We start from the raw sequence: 14,882 nt of genomic DNA on the forward strand, positions 1-14,882 counted from the left end.
TGTCCCTGAGGTATTCTGTCCCAATTATTCTGTGAGTTCATGAATTAATCTTTGCCGATAACCATGGAGGTTTTATTGTACTCTTTAAATGTTGAACCAAGAGAAGTGACGTCACATCCACAGGTTTATATGGCAGGGTGAAAAGTCAACAGAACATTGTGCTTTAGTTCATCTAACAGTGAGGATCCTCCCTAAATCTGTCCTATTTCACATCTCATGAAAATGTTTCACATCAACAAAAGTTGAAAAAAATTGTTGTTTCACGTTGACATGGTTGCCTTGGTGAATTATGATTGTGAATGAAAAGGTTGTCAGTGGATAAATTTCTGAAGCTTTCCATCACAGTCCTGTCTGAGAGGACAGTGAGTCCAGACTGTTTCATCACATCCTACTGAAGCTGAACAGTGTGTGACTCCCTCTAGTGGACGTTGTGGAGGATTCTGTTGTGTTTGCTCCAAAGGTTTTTGTAGAGTTTTGGTGTTTCCTGTCACTGTGGGCTGCAGAGCACAGTAGTACACAGCAGAGTCAGACAGCTGAAGCTTCTGGATCTTCAGAGGAACTGATCTTGAGGTGGAATTCAGTGTGGATGAAAATCTGTCCTTGAACTCGTCCTCTGTTTTTCCCGGGCCAACCTTGAAGTGGCTCAGTATGAATCTGGGGCTGTTGTTTCCATCCTGCTTGTACCAGAAGAGATAATCATTTGATGAACTGCTGTCATATTGACAGTCAAGTGTTACTTCCTGTCCTTCAGTAGCAGTCTCATCTCCTTTGGGTTGCAGCACGTTGTCTTTTTGTGCTCTGCTTTCTGTAAAACAGCCACAAACAGTATCAGTGTGCTGTTAAAGAATCACGTCCATGTTGGATGGATGTCAAAGAAACAGAGTTGTGTTCATACCAAGGCACATCGCAGCCAGCAACACTGAGATGAACAGAGGCGTCATGTGTGCAGTGTTGAGTCACTGTGAGCTCCAGCAGGTCTAAAGAAGGCTGTGATCTCTGTGTTTAGTCTTCATCAACACTCAGTTGGTGCATCAGAAGGAGGAGCCTGATCACAGTGTCAGGGCTCATTCACAGCTCTGTTATTCACCCGACTGACAAGTTTACACTCAACACGTTTCACTGACACTCTCCTCTCCTATAGAACTTGTCTTGTATGTGGTCGTCATGTCAAACTGCAGCTATCGGTTCATTGCATATACCACTGAACTCTATTGTCCCTCTAACAAAAAGAAGATAACAGAAGAGAAGGAGGCCCAATCCAACAGATGAACTGCTGTTGCTCACATTGCCAATAAAATGAATGCTGCTTCTGATAGAAAGTTGTGTTTGGGGCTGCATCACCGCAGACCAATCAGGGTGCCCATGCTGACCTCTCTCCACCTCTGAAAACGTCAATAATGGCACATGAACATCAGAATTGGACCACAGAGTAATGGAAGAAGGTGTCCTGGTCTGATGAATCACGTTTTCTTTTGCGTCACGTGGATGGCTGGGTGAGTGTGCATCGCTTACCTTGGGAACACATGGAACCAGGATGCACTATGGGAAGAAGGTAAGCTGGCAGAGTCAGTTTGATATTTTGGGCACACCCTTTAGTTGAAACGTATTCCCTGATGGCTGTGACCTCTTTCAGCAGGATAATGCGCCGTACCACAAAGCAACGATGGTTCAGGAATGGTTTGAGGAGCACAACAAGGAGTTTGAGGTGTTGACAAATGCCCCAGATCTCAATCCAATTGAGCATCTGTCAGATGTGCTGGACAAAGATATCCGATCCATGGAGGCCCCGCCTCACAACTTACAGGACTTAAAGGATCTGCTGCTAACATCTTGGTGCCAGATACCACAGCACACCTTCAGAGGTCCATTGGAGTCCATGCCTCGACGGATCAACTCAATATTAGGAAGGTGGTCATACTGTTATGTCTGATCGATGTATATTTGACCTCCCCTTTCTCTGTGAAATTCTTGAGAAAGGAGTCACGAATCAGCTGTGTGATTTTCTACACAACAATAGTTTGTGAGGATTTAGAGTGCACCACAGCACGGAGACAGCATTGGTCAAAGTTACAAAAGACCGTCTAATTACATCAGACCAAGGACTGGTCTCTCTCCTGGTCTTGTTAGATCTCAGTGCTGCGTTCAACACCACTGACCATGGTGTCCTATTATAGAGACTGGAACACTTCATTGGCATTAAGACAACTGCACTAAGCTGGTTTAAATCCTACTTTTCAGATCAATTTCAATTTGTCCACATTAATGATTCCTCTGTGCTCACTAAAGCCAGTCATCGAGTTCCGCAGGGTTCTTTGCGTGGACCAATTCTATTCAACCAATATTTGCTTCCATGAGGCAACATTATCAGGAAACACTCCATAACTTTTTGTTGCCATCCAGGTGATCCCCAGCTACATTTATCAATGGCACCGGATGAAACCAGTCAGTTAACTAAAGTCCAAGCGTGTCTTCAGCAAATAAAGACCTGGATGACCTCCAACCTTTAAATCCATCATGTTGGTGTCAAACCTGTTTGTTTAGCAACATGTTTGAGTTTTCAGTGTTTTCAGCGTCCATTCATTTGTTGTCATGGTGTCTTGAGTTTGAAGCATCATCCAGCTGCTTTGTCATTGATTGGCTGCTCATGTCAGTCCTCCCACAGTGTTTGATGAGCAGCTGTAACCACAGTGACTCTGATCCAACAGGAATGATCAGAATCCATCTGATATGAAGCTGTGGTTTGAATACCACTTCCCTCCTGTTTGAAGAGTAGTCAGATATCTGTGTTCAGCTTTTTGTACAGCCTCTTCTACACTTTGTATCACTGTGTTTCTAGAGCACAGTAGTAGAGAGCTGTGTCTGCCAGGGTTAGGCTTGTTATGGTCAGTTCAGTCCATGAGCTTGATGTTCGACTTTCATATCGATTGTCAGGAATATGTTGAGATGTGTCTCCTTTTGCTCCTTTCCAGAGTATAAACTGAGGAGCCTGAATGTCAGAATGATGTTTGTACCAGTGAAGTTCAATATCACTATAGCTTGTCTCATATTGACATGTGAGTGTGACAGATTGTCCTTCTCTTCCACTGACTTTATCTTCTCCAGGAGAGATTTTGTCTCCAGCTATGAGTCCTGGAAAAAGTGGATAAAATGAAGCCATTAGACTGACATTGTTCATGAGGCTGAGAGGAGAACACAGTGGAAAATGTCAAGTGTACAGTGTGATTGTATGGACATTGACAGTAAAACAGAAAAAGTACAGTTCCATTAACATTCACTGTTCCAGGATGATGAAAAGGTGAGGTGCTTTCTGTCAGAGCAAAGAAATGAGAGCGGTTGTGAAATACAGGTTGTGTATATGTGGTTAATGCAGCAGCTTAAAGAAAACTTGAGCTCCTGTTCTGTTGTAACACTCACCTGTAAAGTGACAGAAGAGCAACAAGAGGTGAAGCAACATGTCTTTGGAGTTGTTGAAGTCAAACAGACAGCAGAGGAGCAATGATGTCCCACTGCAGGAGAATGAGTAAGAAATCATGTCATTGGTTGAGTGGAGGCTCAGTGGGCGGGGCCTGTCACCTCCTGATGTTATTTCCTCAGTTCAGCTCAACCAATAAATGTTTCCTCTGTTCACAGGAGCTCTGTCTCTAATCTGTGTTGCTTCTTTCTTTGTTGTTGGATTTGTCATCAGTCCAGTGACTCTGGCTCAGACCGTAATGGCTTCATGGTGTGTGACTCCCTCTAGTGGACGTTGTGGAGGATTCTGTTGTGTTTGCTCCAAAGGTTTTTGTACAGAGTTTTGGTGTTTCCTGTCACTGTGGGCCTCACAGCACAGTAGTACACAGCAGAGTCAGACACTGCAGCAGAGGAGATCTGCAGATCCATTTGGGTTTGATCCTCACTCACTTTCACAGACAGTCTGGAGTCTGGATTAGATATTAGATTTCCTGTTCCCAAGTGAGAGATGAGGAACTCTGGTGGTTTTCCTGGATATTGTCGATACCAGAAGAAGGAGTCCTGACCAGTTGCTTTTTTGGAGTATTTGTAGGACAGAGTCACAGTGCTGTCTTCTAAACTGGACTCTTCATTGTTGACTGGACTGAGTTCTTGACAGCTGACACCTAAACAAAGAGATAACTCTGTTACAGCATGTTGTAAAAGTCTGACTAAATGAATGACAGACAACAAACATTTGACTGAAGCTTTTTGGTGCTGCATGATCGAACATACCTGTTAGAATGGACAGAAACAGGAGAGAAAACACACGATGATGCAGAGACAGCATGTTGAATGAAGGTAATGTTTGTGGTTTGTGTGTTGAACTCTGCTGAAGATGGAAGCTCCTCTCTCTTCTATAGTTCAGAAACAGCTCAGCTCCTCCCTCAATCTCTCCGTCTGTGTAAAATCCATGAAGCTCATGTAGCTCAGAGAAATACTTTGGTCATCTCAAACACTGCCACAGTTCATTCATCCAACTTCTACTGAATCTGAGAGATTTTCTTTCAGAATAAATGTTTAAGGTTACTGTGAGTAATTGGACAATGAAGCTTAATAAATGATGTAATTTTTTTCATCTAAATGTCAATATATCTTATTACAGTTAAGTTGTTCATAGTTTCCATCTTAAGTGTATGATGGTCAATTTTGGGAATTTGACGTCATCTGAAAATCTGCAGTGGAGTTTAATCTAGGATTTCAGCTGGTGCAGCAGTACGAGGAAAAATCGAAAAGTCATCTCTCAATTCAGTTCAGTTCTGTGTATTTATGCAGCACCAAATCTCAACCAAACGTCTGTCCTGAGACTTTCAATATACAGCAGGTCGAGACTGTCGTCCTTATTGGACAGAGACACAACAATTCCAACAATTCCCCCATGAACACTTGGTGACGGCGAGGAAAAACTTCCTTTTATCTGGACGAAACCTCGAACACAACGAGAGAGGGACAGAGGTCACAGTGACCTTGACCTTTGACCTTTGACCTTTTACAACCTAATTGGACTGTTTTTGTCCTTGAGTCCAAGTGGACGTTTGTGGCAAATGTGTTCCTGAGATGTCGTGTTGATGAGAATGGGATGGTGGGATGGACGGCTGTGACCGGCTTCATTTTCAGTGCCGCTGAAGCATATGTTTGGCTGCATTTACCTCAGTAATAACATCTACATCAGCACCATCTCCTCCTCCACCTGCTGCCCTCTGAAGTTATGACGTTATTCTTTCTTTTTTGAGCTTCATGATCATGTAGAACCAAAGAAGTGTCTATGAGTTCTCCTTGACTGGCAGTGTGCATCCTGGAGGGTTGTCCGAGGCTCAGTCCAGGACCTGACCTGAGTCTGCTGTCAACAAAACTGAATTTATCTCAGCACTTGTAAAGCTACATCAAAGTCAGGTCCAAGCCCTGACCGAAACCTGGATCCGTCCAGAAAACACAGCCACACCAGCTGCGCTTTCAGCTGACTCTTCTTTCTCCCACACACCTCGTCCTGATGGACGTGGAGGTGGCACAGGCGCACTCATTTCCAAAAGCTGGAAATTCACCAAGTTCACTCCTCTAAGCAACTGCTCCTCATTCGATTATCATGCAATCATGGTTACTGCTCCCACTAAGCTGTGTATATTGGTGGTATATCGCCCACCTGGGCTACTGGGGAACTTTATAGCTGAACTGGACATGCTACTCTCAACCATTCCTGAAGATGGCACCCCACTGATTGTCATGGGTGACATGAATATTCATCTGAACAAACCCCATGCAGTCGACTTCCTTTCGCTGCTGTCCTCATTTGACCTAAAACAGGTCTCCACCACACACAAACCAGGCAATTCTCTTGACTTAATTGCAATGCGAAACTGTTGCATGGCTAAGCTAACTGTCACTCCACTACATGTATCAGACCACTTTTTTATCGAATTCTCTGTATCCTTACCAGAGCATCCTCAAGCTCCACCACAAATGGTCTCCTTTCAACGAAACCTCTGGTCCCTCACACCGACTGAACTCTCCAATGAGGTCTTGGCAACCATACCTCCTCACAGTGTTTTCTCCTCACCCCCTGTGAATGAGGCAACAGACACACTCTGCTCTTCACTACCCGCCTCTCTAAACAATCTGTGTCAACTCTCATCCAAACTTCCTCGTAAAGCACCCAAAAGTCCATGGCTCACTCCTCACTGTCCTTCCCAAGACTCTTGAGCACACAGTCTTTAATCAGGTCTCTGAATTCCTTTCTGATAATAGCCTGCATGACCCCAGCCAATCCAGTTTCAAATGCAGACACTCTACGGAGACTGCACTCTTATCTGTAGTGGAAACACTACGATCAGCTAGGGCTACTGCTCAGTCCTCTGTTCTACTATTGCTCAACCTACCGGCTGCCTTTGACACGGTTAACCACCAAATCCTCCTCTCCACACTCGCTGTGCTCGCCTTCTCAGGATCTGCTCTCCGCTGGTTTGAGTCCTACCTCTCAGGGAGATCCTTTGCAGTATCTTGGAGGGGGGACGTGTCCAAATCCTACTGCTTGTCCACAGGAGTACCACAAGGGTCAGTGCTTGGACCCCTTCTCTTCTCAATATACACCACCGCATTTGGTGCAGTCATCCGCTCACATGGCTTTTCATACCATTCATATGCTGACGATACCCAGCTCCTCTTTTCGTTCCTGCCAAATGACCCCACGGTCTCGGCTTGGATATCGGCATGCCTCGCCAAAATCTCGGCATGGATGAAGGAACGACACCTTCAGGTTAACCTGTCAAAGACTGAGCTCCTTGTTGTTCCAGCTGGTCCCTCTATACAACAACAGATCAGTATCCAGCTTGACTCAGCTCTGCTCACTCCCACAAAATCTGCCAGAAACTCAGGTGTCTTCATCGATGACCAGCTAACTTCTAAAGAGCATGTGACCTCTATTGCTCGGTTATGCCGATTTACCCTGTACGACATCAGGAGGATCAGACTCTACCTGTCTGAGCATGCAACCCAACTCCTTGTACAAGCGCTGGTACTATCACGCCTCGACTACTGTAATTCCTTACTGGCAGGGCTCCCTGCATGTTCGCTAAAACCTTTGCAGATGATCCAGAATGCGACGGCTGGCCTGGTCTTTAACCAGCCCAAAGAGCACCTGTCACTCTGCTGTTCATATCCCTCCACTGGCTCCCAGTTGCTGCCTGCATCAAGTATAAGTTCTTGATGCTTGCATACAAAATTGCCACCAAAACCGCTCCAACCTACCTGAACTCCCTCATTCAGGTTTATGCTCCTTCCCGCTCACTCCGCTCTGCCCAGGAACGGCGCCTGGTGCTGCCACCTCCCAAAAGCCTCAAGTTTCTAGCAGACTCTTTTCTTCTGTGGTTCCCCGGTGGTGGAATGAGTTACCAAACTCCATTCGCGAGTCTCTCGAGATCTTCAGAAAAAGACTAAAGACTAAGCTCTTCACTGAACACCTTGTTCTTTAATTGAAAAAGAAAAAAGAAACTCTCGGTCGACTCGGTCGTGCACTTTTTGCACTACTTCGTAGCATCTATGTCCAGTTGGACCATAAAGTTGCATTAGGGCACTTATTCTTGTTGTTCTCTCCCGTCTAGACCCTTGCTTGTGTTGCATGAAAATCTCATATGTACGTCGCTTTGGATAAAAGCGTCTATTAAATGACAAATTCTAATTGTAATTGTAATAATGAGATGTTGCCTCAGTAACTCAGGTGCTGAATAATCACAGATGAGGACTGCAAAGTTAGTCTGACCCTCTGTGTTTTAACTTTAGTGCTTCATTGTGTGTTGTTTTTATCAGCACTGCCAAGAATCAACATGACCGTCACATCCCACTGAAGCTGAACAGTGTGTGACTCCATCTAGTGGACGTTGTGGAGGATTCTGTTGTGTTTGCTCCAAAGGTTTTTGTACAGAGTTTTGGTGTTTCCTGTCACTGTGGGCTGCAGAGCACAGTAGTACACAGCAGAGTCAGACAGCTGAAGCTTCTGGATCCTCAGAGGAACCGACTTATCCTTGATTGTCGCATTAAATCTGTCTTTGTCGAACTCTTTTGCATTTTCTGTTGTTGTTGAGAAACATTTCAGCATGAACTTTGGGAAACTGTTCACTTCTTGTTTGTACCAGAGCAAAGTTGGACTTGGATTACTGGTCTCAAAAGTACAGTCCAGTGTAACTGTGTCTCCTTCAGTAGCAATGACATCCTCTTTTGTCTGGGTCACTCTGTCTTCTCCTTTACACTCTGAGGAAGAAGAGAACATGCAGAGGAAGAGATGAATCAATAAAGATGATCGATTAAAGTTCCGTCATCACAGTCAGACACACAGACATTCAAGAGTTTTCAAAGGAAATGTGATGTTTTATTTCTCACCAAAGCAAAGAGCAGCCAGAATAATCCACAGCCAATGTTCCATCTGTACAACAAGGTTGAAATGAAGAGGAGAAAGTAGGTGATGTTCAACATTCAGTGTGAGAATGGTTCTCTTCACAGCAGCAGTTCTTATTGACAGAATGGTTGAACACAGTGCAGAAGTAGTGCAGCGCCTACTTGATAATGAGGCCCTCTAGTGGAGGTAAAAAGTTGAGTCCAACAGTGTGGAACAAGGGCCTCCAGCAGCTTGTCAGTGTGTCAGCTTGTGTTTTTGTACAGAGTTTTGGTGTTTCCTGTCACTGTGGGCCTCACAGCACAGTAGTACAGAGCAGAGTCAGTCACTGCAGCAGAGGAGATCTGCAGATGGACTCGATTTCTCTCCTCATTCAGTTCAGCGGTCAGTCGAGGGTTTGGAGGTTTTGCTTCCACCACTGAAGGCTCCTTTGTATCAGTGATGAGCAGAAGGAAGTGAGGAGCTGATCCAGGATCTTGTCGGTACCACTGGAGATTTTCTGCTTTAACTGAATAGTTACAGGACAGAGTCACACTCTGGCCCTCTGATGAAAACTCTTCAGGTCTGCTGGCAGTAATATCATCTTCCAAGGTGTGACCTAGTGAGGGAAACAACATGTTGTATTGAGAGTTCAGTTCCAAAGTGAGAAATCCATCATTTGACAAATATCACACATTGACATTGTTTAGTGAAAGCGAATGATGCTGTTTAGTGATCAGTTATCAGTGATGAAGTGATCACATGTAGAATAGCATCTTTGAAATGTTGAAATGTGAACTCATTCACACAGGATCTGTTTTCTCATCAGAAACATACGAACCTACGAGAGTTGAAAAGAACAAAATGGCAGTGAGTGTTTCCATGTTTGGAGGTGAAATGTTGTCACTGGATGTTCAGTATGAAGGAGTTCTGTGAGTTGTGTTTGGTCTGATGTTCACAGCTGGAATCAAACAGTTCGGAGGAGGAGACTCATGTTTCACATTATCTTCATTTCTGAAGCTCATCATCGCAGCCGTGTCTCATCAGTGAAAAGACTGTAGACTGTTTCATCACATCCCACTGAAGCTGAACAGTGTGTGACTCCCTCTAGTGGACGTTGTGGAGGATTCTGTTGTGTTTGCTCCAAAGGTTTTTGTACAGAGTTTTGGTGTTTCCTGTCACTGTGGGCTGCAGAGCACAGCAGTACACAGCAGAGTCAGACAGCTGAAGCTTCTGGATCTTCAGAGGAACTGATCTTGAGGTGGAATTCAGTGTGGATGAAAATCTGTCCTTGAACTCGTCCTCTGTTCTTCCCGGACCAACCTTAAAGTGGCTCAGTATGAATCTGGGGCTGTTGTTTCCATCCTGTTTGTACCAGAAGAGATAATCATTTGATGAACTGCTGTTATATTGACAGTCAAGTGTTACTTCCTGTCCTTCAGTAGCAGTCTCATCTCCTTTGGGTTGCAGCACGTTGTCTTTTTGTGCTCTGCTTTCTGTAAAACATCCACAAACAGTATCAGTGTGCTGTTAAAGAATCACGTCAATGTTGGATTGATGTCAAAGAAACAGAGTTGTGTTCATACCAAGGCACATCGCAGCCAGCAACACTGAGATGAACAGAGGCGTCATGTGTGCAGTGTTGAGTCACTGTGAGCTCCAGCAGGTCTAAAGAAGGCTGTGATCTCTGTGTTTAGTCTTCATCAACACTCAGTTGGTGCATCAGAAGGAGGAGCCTGATCACAGTGTCAGGGCTCATTCACAGCTCTGTTATTCACCCGACTGACAAGTTTACACTCAACACGTTTCACTGACACTCTCCTCTCCTATAGAACTTGTCTTGTATGTGGTCGTCATGTCAAACTGCAGCTATCGGTTCATTGCATATACCACTGAACTCTATTGTCCCTCTAACAAAAAGAAGATAACAGAACAGAAGAAGCCCAATCCAACAGATGAACTGCTGTTGCTCATATTGCCAATAAAATGAATGTTGGGCTGCAGCTATCGAATATTTTAGTAATCGAGTATTCTACTGAAAATTCCATCGATTAATCGAGTAATCGGATAAAACATATTTTTGTTTAGTTGAAGAGCAATTATAAATATACATGAGAAAATAAGACATTTCACCTAATAATGAACCACTGGTTTCCTTTTTTAGACAATCAGTGTCTTTATTTTTAGATGCACATTGTTTAAAACAGCCAACAGCAATTGCATCTCAGGAAATGTGACTAGAAAAAATAAATAAATAAAACACAAATTTAAAATAAAATAACTTTCAACTTAGTGTATTCTTGTAAGTACCAAAAACAATTGGCATTAATAAAAATAGAAAAAAAAATATTTTGGCTACAAGTAACAGAATTTACAGGCATAACAGTCTTCTCCTTTGGGATTCTTTGTGGCATATAGGAGGCAAAAACATTTGAACTAGAACGAGTCCATGCATCAACAGTTCCACACATTTCTGTTGTGAGTGCAATATGCAGAAGAATCAAGGCAAGGGCCACACCTTGTTATCTGTCTCTCATGGCATGTGTGTGCAAACCTTTAAAGGAGCACTTTAATGCAGTGAAGGAAGGTAAGCATATCAGCATGCTCAGGGCTGAGGCTTGCCCTCTTCTTTGATACAATGTTACCTGCAGCTGAAAACAGGCGCTCTGATGGCGTTGATGTGGCTGGAATACCCAGCAGGGACCTTGCCAGCTCTGCCAATGTTGGATACCGTGCTGCATTCTTTTCCCACCAAGTCAGTGGATTCTCCTTCTTGGAAAGGGGATGCTCTCCAAAATACATGAAGACCTGTGGAATAAGTGTGACAACAATAATATTAAAAATGTTTTATTTATACAGTATTTTGCACTACTTTCAGTTGTATTACAGTCATTATCTCTAGTACAATTTTTCTATCATCATTATTGTGAAAATTGTTTAAGAGCCAAAATCAAAAAATAATATTTCCTTCACCTCCTGATGTACAGCTTGGAGTAACTGCTGCTCCTCATCTTGCTCTTCGTCACTGGTGGTGGAGTCTGAGTCAAGGAATGATGTAGTCCTCTTGGCATGTGCTGCTGGTGGGGAGTCCTGTGCTGTGCTGTCTGCTCCATGTTCACTTGCAGTGGGGTGCCTCACTTGCTGTTTGGCTCCAAGTGCCATGGCTTGTACTGCACTTTGGACCTTGACTACTTCCTCAGCAGCCAAGAACTTCAGTTTTCGAAACCTGGAATCCAGAGCAGCAGCAAGTACGGTGATGTTTGGAGATTCAGGAGTAAACTCAAGTAGTCCTTGCCATCTTTCTGTGACCTGTTCTGTTGCATGAGTCTGGAATGAACTCACAGGTCCAGTCTCAAGTTCTGGACTCTGTATGTTCTTTTTAAGTTTGTGCACAAGATGTGGAAGTGCAGAGAGTGTGACATATTGTTGTCCACTCAGAAACACTGTGGCTGATTCAAAGGGCTCAAGGACCTGGTTCAGCTCCTCAATCAGATTCCACTGTTCAGGTTTGAGGTCCAGATAATGTTTCCCTCTCTGGGTCACTGCTGGGTCGGAGAGTGTGGCAGTCACTGGCCATCTCTGTTCTTGTAGCCTGGACAACATGGCATAAGTGCTGTTCCAGCGTGTGGAGACATCTTGCACCAGCATGTTGTCCTTGCAACCCATTTGTTTCTGCTTGTCCTTCAACTTGGTGCATGCCAGTTCACTCTTTTTAAAGTGTTCGACAAGGCTTCTCGCAGCAGCAACACACTTGGAGATAGCCTGGTGGAATTTCAGTGAGCTTTGCACAACCAAGTTGAGGGTGTGCCCTGCACATCTCACTGATGCCCATCCGTGTCTTCCTTCCAAAATCTTTGCTGCTGCTACGACATTGGCACAGCCTTGATTTTCTTTGCTGGAATGTCAAATGTGGCAATCACCTCCTCAATCCACTCTGCAATATTTGCAGCTGTGTGTCTCTCCTCAAGGGGCATCGTCGTCAGGGAGTGGGACACCATGTTCCAGTTCTTCCCAATATAGTGGCATGTCACCCCTATATAAGCCTCCGTTGAGATGCTTGTCCAAATATCAGTAGTGAGTGCAACGCTGTCGGTCTCTTGTAGAGCCTGCTTCCTCTTGGCTTTGATGACTTCATACTTTTTCTCCATCTGTTTTTTGAAGAAAGTTCTTGATGGAAGCTCGTACTTGGGATGGAAGGTTGAAACCATTGCTTTAAAACCACTATCCTCCACCATGCTTAGTGGGCGCATGTCTGTGACTATCATGTTTAAAATGCTATTTGTAAGCTCAGCTGCTTGCTCAGGGCTACATAATGGCACTTTGTAGATGAATTTGTCCATGCGAGACTGTGCTGATTTACTGAAAAAGAAGAGAAATAATAATTTGTTAATTGACATTGTTAAGACTAAATGATATAATACAGTAGGTTCATGGCTGTGCATTTAAAAACCCTGAACTTACACCAGTTGACCAAATTCACTGCCTTCACTCAAAAAACTATGGATCTTACCAAGAAATTTTCTTATTTCTAACCTAAAAATGTCATTACACCTGATAACACACATCACTTAAAAGGTTAGGTGTTTTTCCCACGTGTTTCAATTGAACTTTCATTTGTGTCAAGCAAGTTTTAAGTTCTAGTTAAGTTTTAAATTAAAGTTTTGATAAGATTTTGAGTTTTTGCAGTGTTCAAAATAAAATTATGATACCTGCTGTATTGGAGCACATTAGGCACCAGTGCTACTTGATGTTTTATCCATCAATGACTACTGAGCTAAAATTGACAACTACCCAGTTAGCTTTATTATGTTTTTATTTTTCACCCTCATCACTCTACAGCACTGTGTTTTTACAGATTAAATAAAGCCTGTATGAAAGGCACGTTAGCCAGGCATCGACAGTTGTCATAATTAGTAGAAACCTAGCCCTCCGCAGGGCTAACGTTATGTTAGCAAGGTACAGTAACGTTAATCTCATTAATTAGCGCTACGTTAACTTAATTTTATCTTGTCTCGGGTGACGGTCCTCCGCTCTCGGAGTAAACAGGGTGCCTTTGGTGGAGATGCTGCAGCATTGAAGACGTACTGTTGTGGTATGCAAGCGCTGTCTTACAGTGAATACATGCAACAGTGTTCGCCTTGGTGTCCAGCTTGAAATGCTCCCACACTTTTGACATTTTCTGCCTTTTCTTTGTGCCTTTCTCTTCGCTTTCGTCGCCTTCTTCGTCGTTACCTCTACGTCCATGTTTAAAACCAAACATATCCGCCGCCTCTTTCTTCTTCCTTTACGTGCGTGACGTCAGCGCATTGTGCCGCATTAAAAGTAGTCCGGGCGAAATACCATGCTTTGAGCTGGCAAAATTAAACGATTCCTCGAGGCAGAGAAAATTCCTCGATCATTTTTTGTAATCGAGTTATTCGAATTATTCGAGGAATCGTTACAGCCCTAAATGAATGCTGCTTCTGATAGAAAGTTGTGTTTGGGGCTGCATCGCTGCAGACCAATCAGGGTGCCCATGCTGACTTCTCTCCACCTCCGAAAACACCAACGATGGCACATGAACATCAGAACTGGACCACAGAGTAATGGAAGAAGGCGGTCTGGTCTGATGAATCACGTTTTCTGTTGCGTCACGTGGATGGGTGGGTGAGTGTGCATCGCTTGCTTCGGCACACCCTTTCATTGAAACGTATTCCCTGATGGCTGTGGCCTCTTACAGCAGGATAATGCGCCGTGACACAAAGGTGGTTCAGGAATGGTTTGAGGAGCACAACAACGAGTTTGAGGTGTTGACTTGGCCTCCAAATTGCCCAGATCTCAATCCAATCGAGCATCTGTGTGATGTGCTGGACAAAGAAATCCGATCCATGGAGGTCCCACCTCACAACTTACAGGACTTAAAGGATCTGCTGCTAACATCTTGGTGCCAGATACCACAGCACACCTTCAGAGGTTCATTGGAGTCCATGCCTGAACTGATCAGGGCTGTTTGGGCGGCAAAAGGGGGACCAACACAATATTAGGCAGGTGGTCGTACTGTTATGTCTGATCGATGTATATTTGACCTCCCCTTTCTCTGTGAAATTCTTGAGAAAGGAGTCGCGAATCAGCTGTGTGATTTTCTACACAACAATAGTTTGTCAGGATTTAGAGTGCACCACAGCACGGAGACAGCATTGGTCAAAGTTACAAAAGACCGTCTAATTACATCAGACCAAGGACTGGTCTCTCTCCTGGTCTTGTTAGATCTCAGTGCTGCGTTCAACACCATTGACCATGGTGTCCTATTATAGAGACTGGAACACTTCATTGACGTTAAGAGAACTGCACTAAGCTGGTTTAAATCCTACTTTTCAGATCAGTTTCAATTTGTCCACATTAATGATTCCTCTGTGCTCACTAAAGCCAGTCATGGAGTTCCGCAGGGTTCTTTGCGTGGACCAATTCTATTCAACCAATATTTGCTTCCTTGAGGCAACATTATCAGGAAACACTCCATAACTTTTTGTTGCCATCCAGGTGATCCCCAGCT

The 14,882-nt window shown here is 44.0% G+C and overlaps 1 protein-coding gene across 1 annotated transcript; it reads right to left on the reverse strand.

The window, feature by feature from the left end:
* Positions 1-10,504: 10,504 nt before the first annotated feature.
* LOC143328869 (E3 SUMO-protein ligase ZBED1-like) lies at positions 10,505-13,886 on the reverse strand. The gene is made up of 3 exons (XM_076744286.1): positions 13,463-13,886; positions 11,324-12,709; positions 10,505-11,158 (listed from the first exon to the last, which is right to left on the reverse strand). The coding sequence occupies exons 2-3, from the start codon at positions 12,014-12,016 to the stop codon at positions 10,907-10,909; spliced, it is 945 nt and encodes a 314-aa protein (XP_076600401.1). The 5' UTR covers positions 12,017-12,709; positions 13,463-13,886; the 3' UTR covers positions 10,505-10,906.
* Positions 13,887-14,882: the final 996 nt, after the last annotated feature.

This window comes from Chaetodon auriga, chromosome 12 (genome assembly GCF_051107435.1).
Source record: "Chaetodon auriga isolate fChaAug3 chromosome 12, fChaAug3.hap1, whole genome shotgun sequence".
Taxonomy (NCBI): Eukaryota; Metazoa; Chordata; class Actinopteri; order Chaetodontiformes; family Chaetodontidae; genus Chaetodon; species Chaetodon auriga.

Coding starts and splice junctions, on each gene's coding strand:
- LOC143328869 (XM_076744286.1), bottom strand. CDS start 12,016: ATGGGTTGCAAGGACAACATGCTGGTGCAAGATGTCTCCACACGCTGG. Junction 11,159..11,323: donor TCCAAGCTGTACATCAGGAG/GTGAAGGAAATA, acceptor CTTATTCCACAG/GTCTTCATGTATTTTGGAGA.